This window comes from Leptodactylus fuscus, chromosome 8 (assembly GCF_031893055.1).
Source record: "Leptodactylus fuscus isolate aLepFus1 chromosome 8, aLepFus1.hap2, whole genome shotgun sequence".
Taxonomy (NCBI): Eukaryota; Metazoa; Chordata; class Amphibia; order Anura; family Leptodactylidae; genus Leptodactylus; species Leptodactylus fuscus.
The window spans coordinates 42,221,808-42,237,296 of NC_134272.1; the positions used below are offsets into that span (position 1 = coordinate 42,221,808).

At 40.0% G+C, this 15,489-nt stretch overlaps 2 protein-coding genes across 2 annotated transcripts in view; one reads left to right on the top strand and one right to left on the bottom strand.

Moving 5' to 3' along the window:
• Positions 1–15,489, bottom strand: part of LOC142217007 (actin-related protein 2/3 complex subunit 1A-A) — a 248,285-nt gene that overhangs the window by 201,920 nt on the left and 30,876 nt on the right. The window lies entirely within an intron of this gene.
• Positions 693–15,489, top strand: part of ANKRD44 (ankyrin repeat domain 44) — a 62,574-nt gene continuing 47,777 nt past the window's right edge. Inside the window, exons 1-2 of the mRNA XM_075285153.1 lie at positions 693–792; positions 15,203–15,286. Of these exons, the coding sequence (XP_075141254.1) occupies positions 766–792; positions 15,203–15,286 (111 nt within the window). The 5' untranslated portion in view covers positions 693–765. The remainder of the gene's footprint in view (positions 793–15,202; positions 15,287–15,489) is intronic.

Here is a 15,489-nt window from a genome sequence, read left to right on the forward strand (position 1 = left end):
TGAAGCAAGGAGCTGAACTGTGTCAGCTCCTTGCTTTAGCTGCGTATGTGTTCAATTCAGATCTGCGTCCTCTGGATGCAGATCTGAGTTGAAATCGGGACATACCTCCCTCCAACAGGGACCGCGGGACACGTCACCGGAATCATGAATGTCCCGCGGAAATTGGGACGGTTTGGACGTATGATTAAGAGAGCATGCAATGTGGAAGGAGAACCCCCATTGCCCAGAGAAACTGGGCGCATAGATCTACAGAGTAGCTGGTACTAAATCTGCAAAGAGCTGAAGAGATGGGCCATACCCTGCAAAGGTTGGAGATTTTCAGCTGCTGATAAGATTTGGTCACATAGTTCTGGGTAGTACAATTTGAGAATTTTGGACATGATATTTAAACTTGGGGCTGTTTGTATAATGGGGGAATGTAATAGATTTACATGATTCCGATTTTGTCATGCTTCCCTATTTTTGATAATTCAATACTTCTTCATTATATCAATTTTATTTTCAAAATGTATAGTATGCATGACATGTTTCCAGCCAGAAGATGGCATTCTTACTAAAATACAGCTGACAGAAAATCAGAAGTGCAGTCTTATTTTCGTAAAGATGTCATAAGCTGTGTAGGCTATTTTACGAATACTTCCTGTTTCTGTAGTTTCTTTGCAGTTTAAGAAGCAACAGTTAGAAGCAGATGGTTTTTTGCAGTCTAACTTTGGAATATCATTATATGACCAGTATATGTGAGCTGCTCGCTTAAGCTTTTAATCAATGGCTGTTATGAAACTTACAGACCAGGTAGGTGCCCTGAGATGACATGCAAGCGTGAATTACTGCTAATGATTTTACATGCAAGATGGTAAAATTGGACCTTTATTAATGACAATGAAATGAGAATGTATCAGCTATGGTGTCCATATTTTTTCAATATCTCAATTGAAATTTAATTAGTAAAGCAATATGGGCAACTGAGAGCATTAAGGAATAGGGGTATTTTCACACATGCTTGTTTGAGGCAGTTTTTAAAGGCAAATTAAGTAGGGGATTTTAAAGTGAAATATATAACAATTAGTCTGTTTTTCTTTTTTTTTTTTTTTTTTAAATCCTTTAAGGCCTAAGGCCCCAGGATATAGGAGTCACTGCAACCTCTGCATCCCCTATATCTACTCTCACAGCATTATCATGGACTTATCACTAGCTTAGATTCTTCTAAAAGAGACTCTTTCACCGCTCAATATCTAACCAGCCACAGTGCATTGTAGGGGATATTATTATGAGCATCATCATGACTTTAGATAATCTAATAAATGCATAATTTCCTTGTAAATGAGACTAATGCAATGGGTTAATGAGTTCCTGGTGACAGACTCCCTTTAAATATTATTCATTTTTGTAATATGGTTTTATAAATATTGTGACTATTTTCTTGCAGGGAATGATCACTGTGCTTATTTTTGTGCTTACATAATCAGTGAGCTTTTTTCTAATCTTATCTGTAAATTTTGTATTTTTATTGGCACACAGCATTGGGTTTTTGTTGAAGCTTTCGATTGATTTTAGGCTAAGTTGACAATGAAAAAATTGCTGCACAGAAATCCTGATATACTTGCACTTACCACTGCATTTAAGCTGTGTTTTGTATTTTTTCCTCCTCCATATAACTGTTATGGGAAAATGCAGTATTTTCACAGGTAAAATTAATATGCTGTATTTTTTAAATTAAAGTCAGAGCCAAGTTTCAGCAATGGCTCCTGGCCATAATATAATTATAATTCCCACAAAAATTTGAATAAAAAGCTATCAAAACATCAGACATTCCTCAAAATGGTATAAATAAAAATGATAGCTGGCACCACAAAAAAGGCACTACTCTGTAGATGGAAAAAGTTACACTTGTCAGAATATGGTTAGTCCAAGAATTTTTGGCTGCACAGTGAACACCATATAAACAAAAGCAATAAGAAAATTGTGCAAATGCTGTTTTTCTCTTATTCCACTCCATTCTGAATTTGCCCCACCAAACACTAAGCCCTCATATGGCTTAGTGAAAGGAAAAAAATACAAAAAAGAGTTATGGCTTATGCAGGGAGGGGTGAGTAACAAACAAAATAAAAAAAAAAAAGGAAAAATGGCTGTGGAAGGGGTTAAATAACTTTGTTATCTAGAATGCAGAGAAAACCATCTCTAAATAACATATTTAATAATTTCAGAGAAGTTTAGAGAAATAAACAGGCCCATCAACACCTTGCACCAAACACGATGTCGGTCTCCTCTTAGTGCACAAGTGAAAGTGGAACAGATAAAATAGCAGATAAAGTGCACAGAGTCCAATAAAACACCAATCTTTCGACAGCAGTAAAATCACAATCCTTTGAATCTTTAGCAAAAAAAGCTTTTAATCAGAGCGACAATAAGTGTCTTTAATGTATCTTTGGTAAGGAAAGGGCGTGTTCTGGAGATGGTTTTAAGGTGGAGATGACATGAGCATATGAATGATTGAATATGGGAGATGAAAGAACAACCCCAAGGCAGTGGGCATGCTGCCTAGGAATTATAATACGGTCTGAGACTGCAATGGACATACACTGTCTACCAATAAGTGATGTACGGTTGTGATGTACGTCAAGCCTTCCGCCGTTAAATATCGTGTAGGAAACGGCATTGGCATTAGTCGCATGCAAGATGCCATGGAATGTAGAGTTGTCCGACTTCGAGAAAGGGGTAATTGTGGGGAACCGCAGAAGGTACATAGCAAGCGAACTGACTGGGTGCTTTTTGGTAAAATAAAGCTTTGACTGTTGCATGTTATACAGATTTTGCTGATCTGTGCGCGCATCGTCCTAAACCCCTCCCGATCTCATGAGCCCTGCACTTTGATGGTATTGCATACCCAGCAACAGGCTGACTTTCCCGCCTTGCAGTGATGGGTAGGATGGGACCACCTCTTGCACATTTCTTCTATTTTCCTCCCAGCAGTATTATAGAATATGGGGTCGAGATATGGCGAGGAAAGTAGAAGATGCACATAGGCTGTGTGCAAGAGTCGGTCCTGTCCACGCTATCACTACTCTGTAAATATACTATAACTATACAGAGCAGCAGAACATTGAATGGTATGTGGGGGAGGGGGGCTTTTACCTTTCTGAGTGTGCTATATAGAGCTCCCCATAGGTAAGAGTATTATCTATGTGTGGGGAGGGAATTATTACCTGTGTGTGGGGGTTGCTATTAGGATATTATAGTAATAGTGTCCCCCATAAGTAATAGCATTACTTATGCGGGGGGGGGGGCTATTACCAATGGAGGGGGGCACTATTACCTGTGGATTGGCCCTACAACCCAAATAATGCACCCAACCCCAACTAGCACCACCTCTCGCCAGGCCATGGAAAAATTGTCTTCAATGAAACTGGTCCTTGGTGCAAAAAAGGTTGGGGACCACTGTTCAACCCACCTATGGTTAGAGGAAATATGTAATAGAAAATTATCTATTTTTTATGTTAAACACATTTTAGAAATAGCTATGCATGTTTTAAAAAAGTTTTTTCCTTGGCCACCAAGCCTAATAGGACTAGCAAATTCTGTAGGGATTTACTTTGCAGTAGTCACCTTATTTACATCACAAACAAGACAGACACAATAACACCACTGACCTATTATTGTATCGTATCCACTATTAGCAATAGATTGCCACAGTTTATCTACTGTCAGGCCCTTCACAGAGCATGTCTAGAAAAATTTCCCACAGATCACAATGAGTCAGCTTAAAGGGGTTGTCTGGGATAACCTAAAATCCCTACACCACTCTAAACACCCTCCCCCTCCTACTTTCTAAATAACATTGATTATCAAAAATGTATAGTTACCCATAGCCCTGGGCGGTCTAAAGATATATGGATGCATTCATTAACCCATTAGCAGCGCTATCAGACATTTTTTAATAAAACCTTTTTTTGCCTGGAAAACCCCTTTAAGTCTGTTGCCTATGGCCATGAGACTGGTGTAAAACATATCACTAAACTTCAGTTAACAGAGTAGAGGAGAAGCTTAGGCAAGGTAGCATCCCTTATAGTCAAGTACAAAAAAGAAATAATTTCTACAAGCAGAAAATAAAAAAGGATTATAGAAAAATTATTTATTTCTCTATCTGGTTTAAATAAAAAAATGGGTTATGCATTCCCTTTAAGTGGGACTTCCATTATTTGATTAATTTACATGTATACTGGTGTTCAATTCCCATGGAAAAACTTTTTTTTAAAATCTTTTCTAATCACTTTTCATAATAGTGCTATAAATTACCCTTATTATCGGATGTATTTCCAGATCAACATTATTTGCACAGTGTATGGAGGTGGACAAAGATGGCTCCACAATAATGACCATGCTGCGCTTTTGCAGCTCATCTGTCAAGGAGCTGAGCTGCAGTAGTGTGGCACTACCACTCTAAGTGTACAAAGCTGTCTGCTTCTGGCTCTGTACATTGTACAAATATCAGCTCATCAGTGGGGGTCCACTTATCTGATATTGATAGCCTATTGTAAGGATAGAGCATCAATATCTATTGATAAAGGCACCAAATAATATCTGAAATTCTGGGCATCCCATATCACAAGTTTGGGACCAGCCACCACAATGGAACTCCTTCACTACTACTCCCATTGGTAATCTTGGTCCTGAGAAGTTAACATTAGGGCCCTTCCGAACAACATTACATGACTCAGGAACTGCCCCGGGGAAAGCTACCACCACCATCAGGTACATCAGAGGCCCCCCTTAGTTCTATTTAAACCAAGGAGGCGAACTGGAGTTGTTAGGCTGAGTGTCGTTGGCCTACGGGTAATATCACTTCTACAACTACTACTCCAATCCTCCTGTAACCTCCATTGGGTTGCAGCATTTTGTGCTATAAAAAAACCCACAGACATATTTTACCTCCTTTTATGCTTACACTTTCCAGATATTACAAAAGGGAAAAAAATGCAAAAATTAAAATGACAAAAACCCTATGTATCTCTAAAACCCTCCAAAATTGTGCAAATAACCTGAAATAAAAAAACCCAAAACAAAACAAAACGTTATAGCCCTCAAAACTGCACATGTAAAAAAAAAAAAAATTCTAAAATGTGTTTGGTGCTTACTTACTGCACAAAAGTTTGGAAAAATTGGTAATCTAAATTTTAAATTATTTGCTTTTCAGACAGATAGTTATACTACCCAATTTGGTTCATAAATATGATTTACCATGAATCACCCCATTTCAGGACTACACCAACATTTAGGAAGTTTGCTAACAAAGGGACAAGTGTATTGACTTGTACTACAAGTGTAGTGACAATTACACATTCACAAAATGCATGCCACAGTTAGTTGCACAATTTCACCTGAACATGGAAATACTCCTCAGATGGAAACTGCTATTTGGGCACACAGCAGGGTGCAGAAGGAAAGGAGCACCACTGAGATTATGGAGGGCAGATTTTGCTGGAATCATTTTAGGTGCCTGCTTTTCTTCATCATAGTGCAGGAAACAAGACTTGGACCATCTTCTTATTTCATATCATTATCAGATTCTGATGAAGGTCTATCAGGACCGAAACGTCACCTTACTCTACACACTGTTTAATCATGTTAATAAATCACGTTATTTTGCATTTACTTACATGTCTCTACGGAGTCTATTACCAATACTTCCTAAGGGTTGGAACTCTAATCTGTAATGACTGGTGGTGCTATCCACATCCATACTCAAAGTATGTACAATGTGCATCGCTTAAAGTGTGTGCCCAAGTTTTTAAGTTATTTCTTATCCATAAGGTAGTAGATAACCTCCTGCTTTGAGGGAGTTCGATTGCTGGGATCCCCCTGATCATGAGGACAGGGTACCATTGTCCCGATTTGATAGAGGGGCAGGTTGAACATGTGCACTGCTTCTCAATTAATTTTCTATAATTAATAGAGATAGCTGAATGCTGTTCTCACCTATCTCTGGCTGATCCTTAGACAATGAATGGAGTGGCAGTGTACATGCTCCATCCTATGGATAGGGAGTATCTTCAAATTCAGGTTATTAAAACCGATGGCCATGAATTTTAGATTAATGGGTCTTCGTCCAGCCACACCCATCACTCAGCTGTTTAACATAGCCATGACATTGTTCTTTGCTTGACTCTAGTGCCAAAGCCATATTACTCAGAATTCCAGATTTGTCATAGGGGATGTCCTGAGCTGCATTGTACCATAGAAGTGAATGGGAAGATGATACAATGTTCAGAACAGCTGCTGTGAAAAATTCTGCATACTGAATGAGGAAAGCGCTGGCACAGGAGGAAAAGAATGAAGAGGCCTCAGTACTCACACAAAAACAGCTGATCCTTAAAAAGGTTGTCTGGGACAAAAAATAGTTCTTAAATTAGGTTGGGGCAACATAAAAAAAACCCCCAAAACATAGTCATTGCAGTGCTCCGGTACCTCTGAACACGGACTGGTCCTGCTGCTCTGCTGTCTTGTTTTTCCAGAAGCCCTCGCCGGCTGTGATGTCCCGTATCCCTTTTCTTAGGCTGCTGGTATGGTATGACAGGGAGCTGAAGATGATAAAACTCAGTAGCTGGAAATAGCAGAGCAACTTCCCAGGATGGGTGCCCAGTAAATCAACTAAATCAGCCAGAGGCTTCAATGTGTATGTGTGTGTATAGGATAGCACGGTAGCAGCAGCACAATGAACCCAAACAGTGAGAGACGATGACACAAAATCTGGCAAAAACGGGTTTTGCCCTGTTATGTTTATTTTGGAAAAATAGAAACATAAAGTCTTTAACTTCAGCAAGACACTAAATCTGCTCGTCTGAGCTCTAAGTAATACAGAATCTACAGTAATACAGGACTAACTATACATGTGGCTTGCTTCAGCAACACAAACAAAACAAAATAGCATACTGCTCTTACTAGTCACTAGTCCTCCAGGACAGATCCAGGTGCCTCCTCTCACTCCCAGGATCTGCCCAGAGTAAAGGCTTTAAAGCCTTTTTATTTGGGCTAGTGATGACCCAGCTGTCACACCTGGGCTGAGGCTGCTCCCTAGCCGCACTGGACCACACAATTACCAGACACATGTGATGAACCCTGCCTGTCACTATATATATATATATATATATATATATATATATATATATCTTTATATATATTAGTGTAAGCCGATGGCTGGTCAGGTAATGGAGGGGGTGTACATCTCACCCGGACTACTAAGGTGGGTGAGAAGGGAAAACTCCAGAAAGAATGTTTCTCAGCAGATAATTTTGTCATTTCCGGTCACTGGGCTGGTTTTTTAGGAATGACAGGTAGGTTGTTAGTGGGACCTGTCATTCCACCCAACTCCAGTCCACACTTTGGGGATGTTCCAGCAGCAACGCAGCTGTTGAGAGTCTCCTCGTCAAGGGAGTCTTAAGAAGTCAGCTCCAGCAGCAGACCTTTGGCAGAGCTTGGCTGAAGAGTGAAAGAGAGAGGTCATATTTTTGGAGCTGTGTCCTGAATGACTCAAATGACTCAACCTATTCTGTGTTTAGTTAGAGCCTAGCCGGGCAGGTATTTATATTTGTATTGTTTCCTTTTGTTGCTGCACTACCTTTTTGAGTGAAAATAAACTCTAACTTTGTTTTTGGACTAAAGAATCTGGACTTTTGTGTCTATGCCAGCCCACCCAGCAACCCCAGACCCTGACAATAGAATATATATATATATATATATATATATATATATATATATATACACATATATATATATATATATATACATTTGCAGTTGAGAAAGGTTCTCTTGAGGACCAATAAGTGGTGTACTGCTTTTTCCTATAAAAGGACATTTTTCCATCCACACAAGTTGCTGGCAGACCGGATTGTCATATATATATATATATATATATATATATATATATATATATATATTCTTATTTATTTATTCATATATCTATAGATAGATAGATATCTATAGATATACAGATGAAAGCATTCATTGCACTCTTAAAGAGGACCTTTTACCACCTGGTGCACATGCGGTGTAATACACCGCTAGAAAGCCAACAGTGCGTGGCTTTCAACTTCTGTGGCCCCAGTTAAGAGCTATCGGTGGCGGTACCGTAGCTCTTCACTGTCAGAAGGGTGTTTCTGTCAGTCAATCAGGAACACCATTCCTCACAGCAGTGTCTATAGTGCTGTACTGTGTGAGCGGGGAGGAACGCCCCCCTCCTGATAGTACTTAGATAGTCCATAGATGAGCACAGGGGGGGGTGGGGGGGTGGCGTTCCTCACCACTCTCACAGTACAGCGCTACAGACGCTGCTGTGAGGAATGGCGTTCCTGACTGACAGAAACGCCCTTCTGACAGTGAAGAGCTACGATACCGCCATTGATAACTCTTCACCGGGGGCACAGGATGGGAATATAGCGGTATATAAAACATGTCCCCCACTAAAAACAATTGGAGTAAGATGCTGGAAGAAAAAAAAATGTCCTGCTTGATTTGGTTGCGGATTCTGCAGCTGATTCAGAGCCGCAGTCTTTTATATCTTTGTAGAAATATATTTTCCATGCATTTTCTTCCCTACCTTATTTGTAATAATTTTCTTCATATATACAAATGTTCAATTTGTAGCTTAGGCCACATCCTGTTTATTTGATATTTCCTCTTTCTTTCCTTTGTTTAGCTGTCTCAGTTCTTCTTTAGCAAGTTAATGTTGAACTTTTAGTTTATGAATATGCGAGCTGTAGTATCTTGGAATGTAATAGTGTTCTCAGCAGTATCTCATAGTAATGTGCTACAAATGCCAACTGTGTAGAAGGACTGATATCTTCATGCACCTGATAAATGCAATATTAAGAGGTACAGTAAAACCTCTCCATAAGGCCTTCTTTTTAAGATGTCCACCACTATATTTGGGCCAGATTTCCTGTATTGTCCTATACTACGCATACTACACTTTTTGAGAGGACCACCTTTAGAGTAGAACTGACAACATCTATGGCATAAAATAAGCATATTCCCATACACATTATCCTATTAATCAGATATCATAATCTACTGGTTTTATTGCGTTAGTTAGCATTTTCCATTATTTAAAGCAACATTTACCGAAAATTGACATGAATTACTTTCTTAATGCAGTTTAAGAAGATTGGCCTTTAAAATACTGTCAGAGGATGTGGTGTTGCAGAAACACAATACAGGAAATGTGAACCTTTAGCTTTTGAAAGGACTGTAATTGGGGTTTAACAGTTGCACATATATGACATGTTATATGTTTCTGTAGACATCATTTTCTGTATCTAATGCTTAATCTAGTTTGTGCTTTAACAGTTAATAATCTCCTTCTCTTATAGTTTAGTTTTCTAAAACGACACCAGCAAAAATTAGAACATTTCCGTAATACAAATGAAAAAGCAATGATGCATTTTCTTAATGTATCTTTTTATTTTCCCTGACATACAGATATAATATTAGAATAAGCTCAAGAATATTGGTACAGTCAGCAAAAGGCCTATATGTAGCCATTTCTCTCATGGCAACCTTCATGTTTTCATTACACAAACAACTGCAGGGCACGTCACATTTTGGACAGCTCTTGGAGATAGTCCTTACAAATAATCTGAACACCATAAAGTAGTAAATTGTCAATTGTCATAACTTGGATCAGAAAATAATGCTCATCTTCCATTCACATCAATTTTTTTTTTACATTAGTTTAGCAGATCCATTTCATAGATGCAAAAACAGACCCAAATGGATGCAAACAAATGCCCATCTGTTTATATAAAAATCAATGTAAAAAAAAAGAGCAGTTTCTGTTATTTTTTACTGAAGGACACAAAAATGTAGTATACTATACAGGGCCAGCTCAAGGTTTTTATGGGCCCTTGGGCGACAGAGCCTCAGTGGGCCCCCTTGTGGAGGAGGCGGGGGAGTCGGGACACTGCACGTCGCAGATGAAGCGAGTGACGTCGCGCAGGAGTGTGGCGTCACCAACGCCATACCTCCCAACTTTTGAAGAGTAGAAAGAGGGATAAAATGTGCAAATTTAGCTCCGCCCACTTTTATGTTGACTTCGCCCATTCTCATTCATTTTTCGTGTGCTCCCACACAGTATAATCCTCCTACAGTCACTCGTAAATTATATGCCCCCCTCCATCTCTCCCCCAGTTTCATATACACCCTTCCTCTGCCTCCAGTATCATGTCCCCCCTCCATCTCTGTCCCCAGTTTCATGCTGTTCTCCCCCCTTCATCTGCCCACAGTTTCATGTCCCCCCTGTCTCTGCCCCAGTGTCATGCCGTTCCCCCCCCCTTCATCTGCCCCAGTGTCATGCCGTTCTCCTCCCCTCATCTGCCCCAGTGTCATGGCATTCTCCCCCCCCTCATCTGCCCCAGTGTCATGCCGTTCCCCCCCTCCCCTTCATTTGCCCCCCAGTTTCATGGGCCCCCTTCATTATGTTCCACCTTAATGTTTAACACAAAAACCAAACAAACACTAACACTCACCTTCCATCACTCCCCCGCTGCTCCTCTCTCTGCTCTCACGCCATTCACATAGTTGTAGGCGTGATGTGACGTCATCACATCACGCCTACACACGCTGAAGCCGGACCGCAGCGTTAAAGCAGGAGCTGAGCTGTCACAGCTCCTGCTTTAATCGCCTATGTATTCAGCTCATCGGCATCCGACGGACACCAATGAGCTGAAATCCAGACAGGCAAGTGCTGGGGCGGGCAAGTGCCGGGGGGCCCCCAGAGGCTCTGTGGGCCCCGGCACTTGCCCGACTACGCCGTGCACTTACGCCGGCCCTGATACTATAATATACCACGTAGTGTACAAATAGTGGTTCGCTGCCACAATAAAAGTCACTAACATATCAAGAAAGGAGAACATTGGTGGGCGCTTAGCTGTGTCCAGATAAGAACATAGTTTAAGGTAGCAATAAAAAGATAATAATCAGTAAATAACATCACATACTTTATGTCACTTAAATGCATCAATACATACTAAGGATGTAAAGAACTTTCTAGAAAGATCATCAGTGGGTTACATATGCTACTGGAATATTTAGTATCATACAAGGAACCAGTGAGAATTCCATATAGGAGTAATATTAAAGAGAAGGCCACCTCTTTAGTCACTATTGATATAATGTACCTAGAGTGCCTTTAAGGTTCTCCAACTAGTTCCAAGTAATATTCCCCATCAGGTCTGTGATTTCAGTGTTTGTAAAGTGAAGAGTTATAAATCGTTTCCATTTTTGAAATAAGCCTCTGGTTTTGGTATCACTGCGGCTTTCTGCCTCGATTTTATCCACATACAAATGCTTTATTTGCAATATTATCTGTCAAAGAGGAATGTTGCAATTATACAAGAGTGGATGTTTTTCCAGAAGTGTTGCATCCTTAACCATAGCCATATGCAATAATGCAGATTACCTGCAGGCTTCTGACATTTGGGGCATACAGTAATTTTGGTGGAGTTAGTATATTGGTTTGTTATAACATATGGCCGCATGCATTAATTTAAAGTGGGTTTTGCTCACTCAGGATTTAGGTCGGCAGATGAAGTGCCTGACTAGTAAAATAGTCTATACGAGCTGTGAACTCAACTTCCAACCCCAACCCACCATATTACCATTAGACCCAAAAAGACACGGACACCAGGCTGGAAGAAAAGGCCACAGCGGCATTTATTAAATTTTACACTTTAAATGACCCAAACATACAATATTGCCATAACCCATTACATCATCCATATTTACATAACATTCAAATAACATGTCAATGTATAACAACCCTTAAAGAACCAACGCCCCACTTGATAACTGCCAATGCCCTAGAAGGAGGGGTCCCAGAAGGTACCAATCCCATCAAGCATCCCACCCCTCTGATATTTACGCCCAGCTGTATTACACCCGGCCCAGGGGCACCAGCATCAGAGGGTATACCCCATCCTGGGTACCCTGACCCCAGGACATATAAACCATTCTGGTTTTCCAACCAGCATCCCCTTTACTAAACTACCAATTGGTTGGAGCTGACCCCCCTTGTCCTCCACCCCCACTGCTGATTAAACTACCAGTAAAGCCTCCAGAGGCCCCTCATTTCTACGTCACCATGACAATTTACAATAAAGGGAGGTCGGGCGGAACAACTTCTCTCTACCAGCTCCTACACGGTTGTGTCTGCCACTTCTGCATTCCCCCTCTATTTACAAAACATTATTCCCCACTTCTTGTCCTGTAACCATCACTATCAAGAATTCACTGTAGGGATAAGGTAGGGGGCCCCGGACAAAATATTGCATCGGGAACCACAAGATTTTAGTTTCACCACTGCTCGAAGGTTTAGAAATTTTAAACCTCCTCGTTCTTTCTTGTTTTGCCACAAGAATTTAGCAAAGCAGCAAATGAGGGGGTTAATGTCCTTGTATCTCAGTAATATAGGAATAGTTTCAAAGAGATACAAAAACTTTGAGAAGTTCATCACTTTGATGAGGTGTACCCTGCCCCATGAGGTGTACCCTGCCCCATGAGGTGTACCCTGCCCCATGAGGTGTACCCTGCCCCATTGATCCATTGTTGCAGTTGCTATCTTTTCTTTTTAAATAGTCTGTAAATGCAAGATCTTCAGAGTGGGCTTGATACCAAGTGATTCAGAAACTTTGAGACACGTGTAGCAGTTCACATGAGCAGTTTTTTGCCAATAGTTCATACAGTCCAAGTCAAAAACAGCTTGCTTCAGCATAAATGAACAAATCAGGAAAACAGAAAAGGTTCTTAATCTCAGGTACAAAATATTTCAACAGAGCTCACCAATGCAATAGGTTATGTTAGGCTTCTGTCCTCCACATAGGTCAGTGTGTGTTTCAGCTAACAGCTTCTCAAGGCAGAGACTTCCACACCCCTTCTTGTGGGCAGTTTTAGCTCTTCAAAGCTACACCCAGCAAGACCCAGACTGGAGTATAGGCTCGGGTCCGTAACAACTTTCCAAAACCCAGATCCAGACTCCATCCAGTTATCTCACAGATACCAGCCACCTCAGTGGCAGGTACCCACCATCTACTATCTTACCCTCTGCCTATCTACAAGGGGTATACAGAGACTCTGAGATCTGGCCAGAGTCTGTGTCCGTTCTCTGCTACAATAAATGCCCATTGCTGTCATTCTATAATAGAAGACAGCACCAGACATTAACAATGGTTATGTAAACCAAGCCTTATAGAACTATTTATGTGTGAATGGCAACAATGTATTCGTGAGTTACACCTGTATTTTATGTATAATGGCATTATTAATTTGAATCTATATATGCATTATTTATGTGTCAGTTTATTGCCATTATTAATGTATACCTGAGGAGACATTATTGATATGCTTTTTATGAGATCAGTGTCTGCTTCTAGTAGTGTATGCAAGTCCATTTCTTATTCCATGCATACAGTCATGCCCTTGTCTAAAAAATATTTAGAAATAAAAAGCAAATTTATAAAAGAAACTCACCACAAAGCAAGGCAGTTCTGGGAGAGTTATGGGGTACAATATTTAATCTTTGTAACATTGTGACATTCATCTGATAAATAGTGGTCTAGTATGCATTATGAAATTACATATACAGTACTGTACAGTAAACCTTCAGTGCTCCTGGTAGCAGGAGAACAATAAGTGACTCCCATTTGGGGAAGTGGGTGGGGGGTCAGCACTTGCTTTTTTGATTCTATTACTGCATGGGTATCTCTGTTAAAGATATGTCCCATAAAGAGCAATACATTTTTTTTTTTTTACAAAGGAAAATTAATATTCCACATGGTGTCTCTCTTCAGTTGACATACAGTGCAGTTTACATTGTAGAAATGTTATTTACACCCAAGTGCACAAATGTGTTTCATATTTACTACACATCAAGTCTGAGTGCTTTTAAATGCCAGGGCTGAATTTCAGTCCCAGTCTGGGCCAGTCTGTAACTTTAATTAGAGGACAACCACTATATCTAGAGAACAGAAGAGTAACACCAACACAGAAGGAAATTCTTTATTGCAGGGGCAATAATACTAGACTTTAGTTGGCTTTAGTTTCATGGGGGTCCTTGTCTTTCTCTGGATTAATACTGTTAAAATAAGCTGAATGGATTTACATTAACTTGTCTTTTATGACACTTTGTGCTTTGTGCTTGTTGTTAAATTTTGGTCGATATGCTTCCGAAGGGGTAATATGAGTCTTTAAGGTGACTAAGAGAACACAAGGAGACATCGAGCACAAACTTATAGTGTAGTAAATTTTATCTTCAATTGAAGGCATCACAGAGTTTAAGTAGTTTGACCAAATGGCCTCTCACCTGTTGTGGTTGTGAAAAAACGTCCACAACCACGTATATGGATTTAACACACAGGTGAAGGGAGCAGCATGTCTTGCCAGTACCGGATTACTAAAGGACAACCAGGAAAGCAATGGGGGGGGGGGGGGGAGAAAGGCAATGATGACAGCGCTCTCAGGTCAGGAATGAAGTAGGAACGTTTATTGGACACAAAAACGGCACAACACTATTAAGTAGTCGCGTTTCGGGCTACAATCCAGCCCTTTCTTAAGTGCATAAAACTGGAACCGTGACGCAAGGTAGATGAGGCTCAGCACAGCATAGGTTAAAACAGGGGTAGGGAACCTTCGGCTCTCCAGCTGCTGTGAAACTACAACTCCCAACATGCTCCATTCACTTCCATGGGAGTTCCTGGAACAACAGAGCAAGCATGCATTCTGGGAGTTGTAGTTTTGCAACTGGGTTAAAACATCAGTTGCTCAACATCAGCAGGGCGCGGAAAGGTCTCATGGAAAAGAAAGGCACTGCTAAGTTATCATATAAAATTTGCATTAAAAGGAGTTATCAGGATTAAAACAAAAACATGGCTGCTTTCTTCTCAGGAAGTGACATTTAAGGTGACTTTGCCTTTTCAAGCCATGTTGTGGTGTACATTTAAGACTTCCTTTAATTTTTTTAGGGCATCAGAAAGCTTAAAATCTAAGATAACATCTAGAATTTACCTAAACTATATATAAGTTTGCATTTATTAATAGGTTGCATCTTGTATATTAACTATACTATATTATGCATGGTCACAATATTAACTTTATTAATATTATTTTATTATTATTTATTAATATTAAATTTTAATATTAACTTTCACTTTTATTTTAGCCTCTCATAGTCCAAGCCATTTTTAATGGAAACCCTGAAGAAATAAGAATGCTGATTTATAAAACAGAAGACATTAATGCTTTGGTAAGAGTTCTGAGGTTTCCTATTTCTATAGGGGTTGATTTATCATGCCTTGTATACCTGTTTTCAGACTTGCAAGGCATATCAAAAGGACATATATTTTTGCACAAAAATTTCTGGTACTTTTGTAGAAAGAATTTGGCACACTGCATTTTAACAACCTTCATCCAATGTTCTCATGGAGCAATATCAACATACAACTAGGG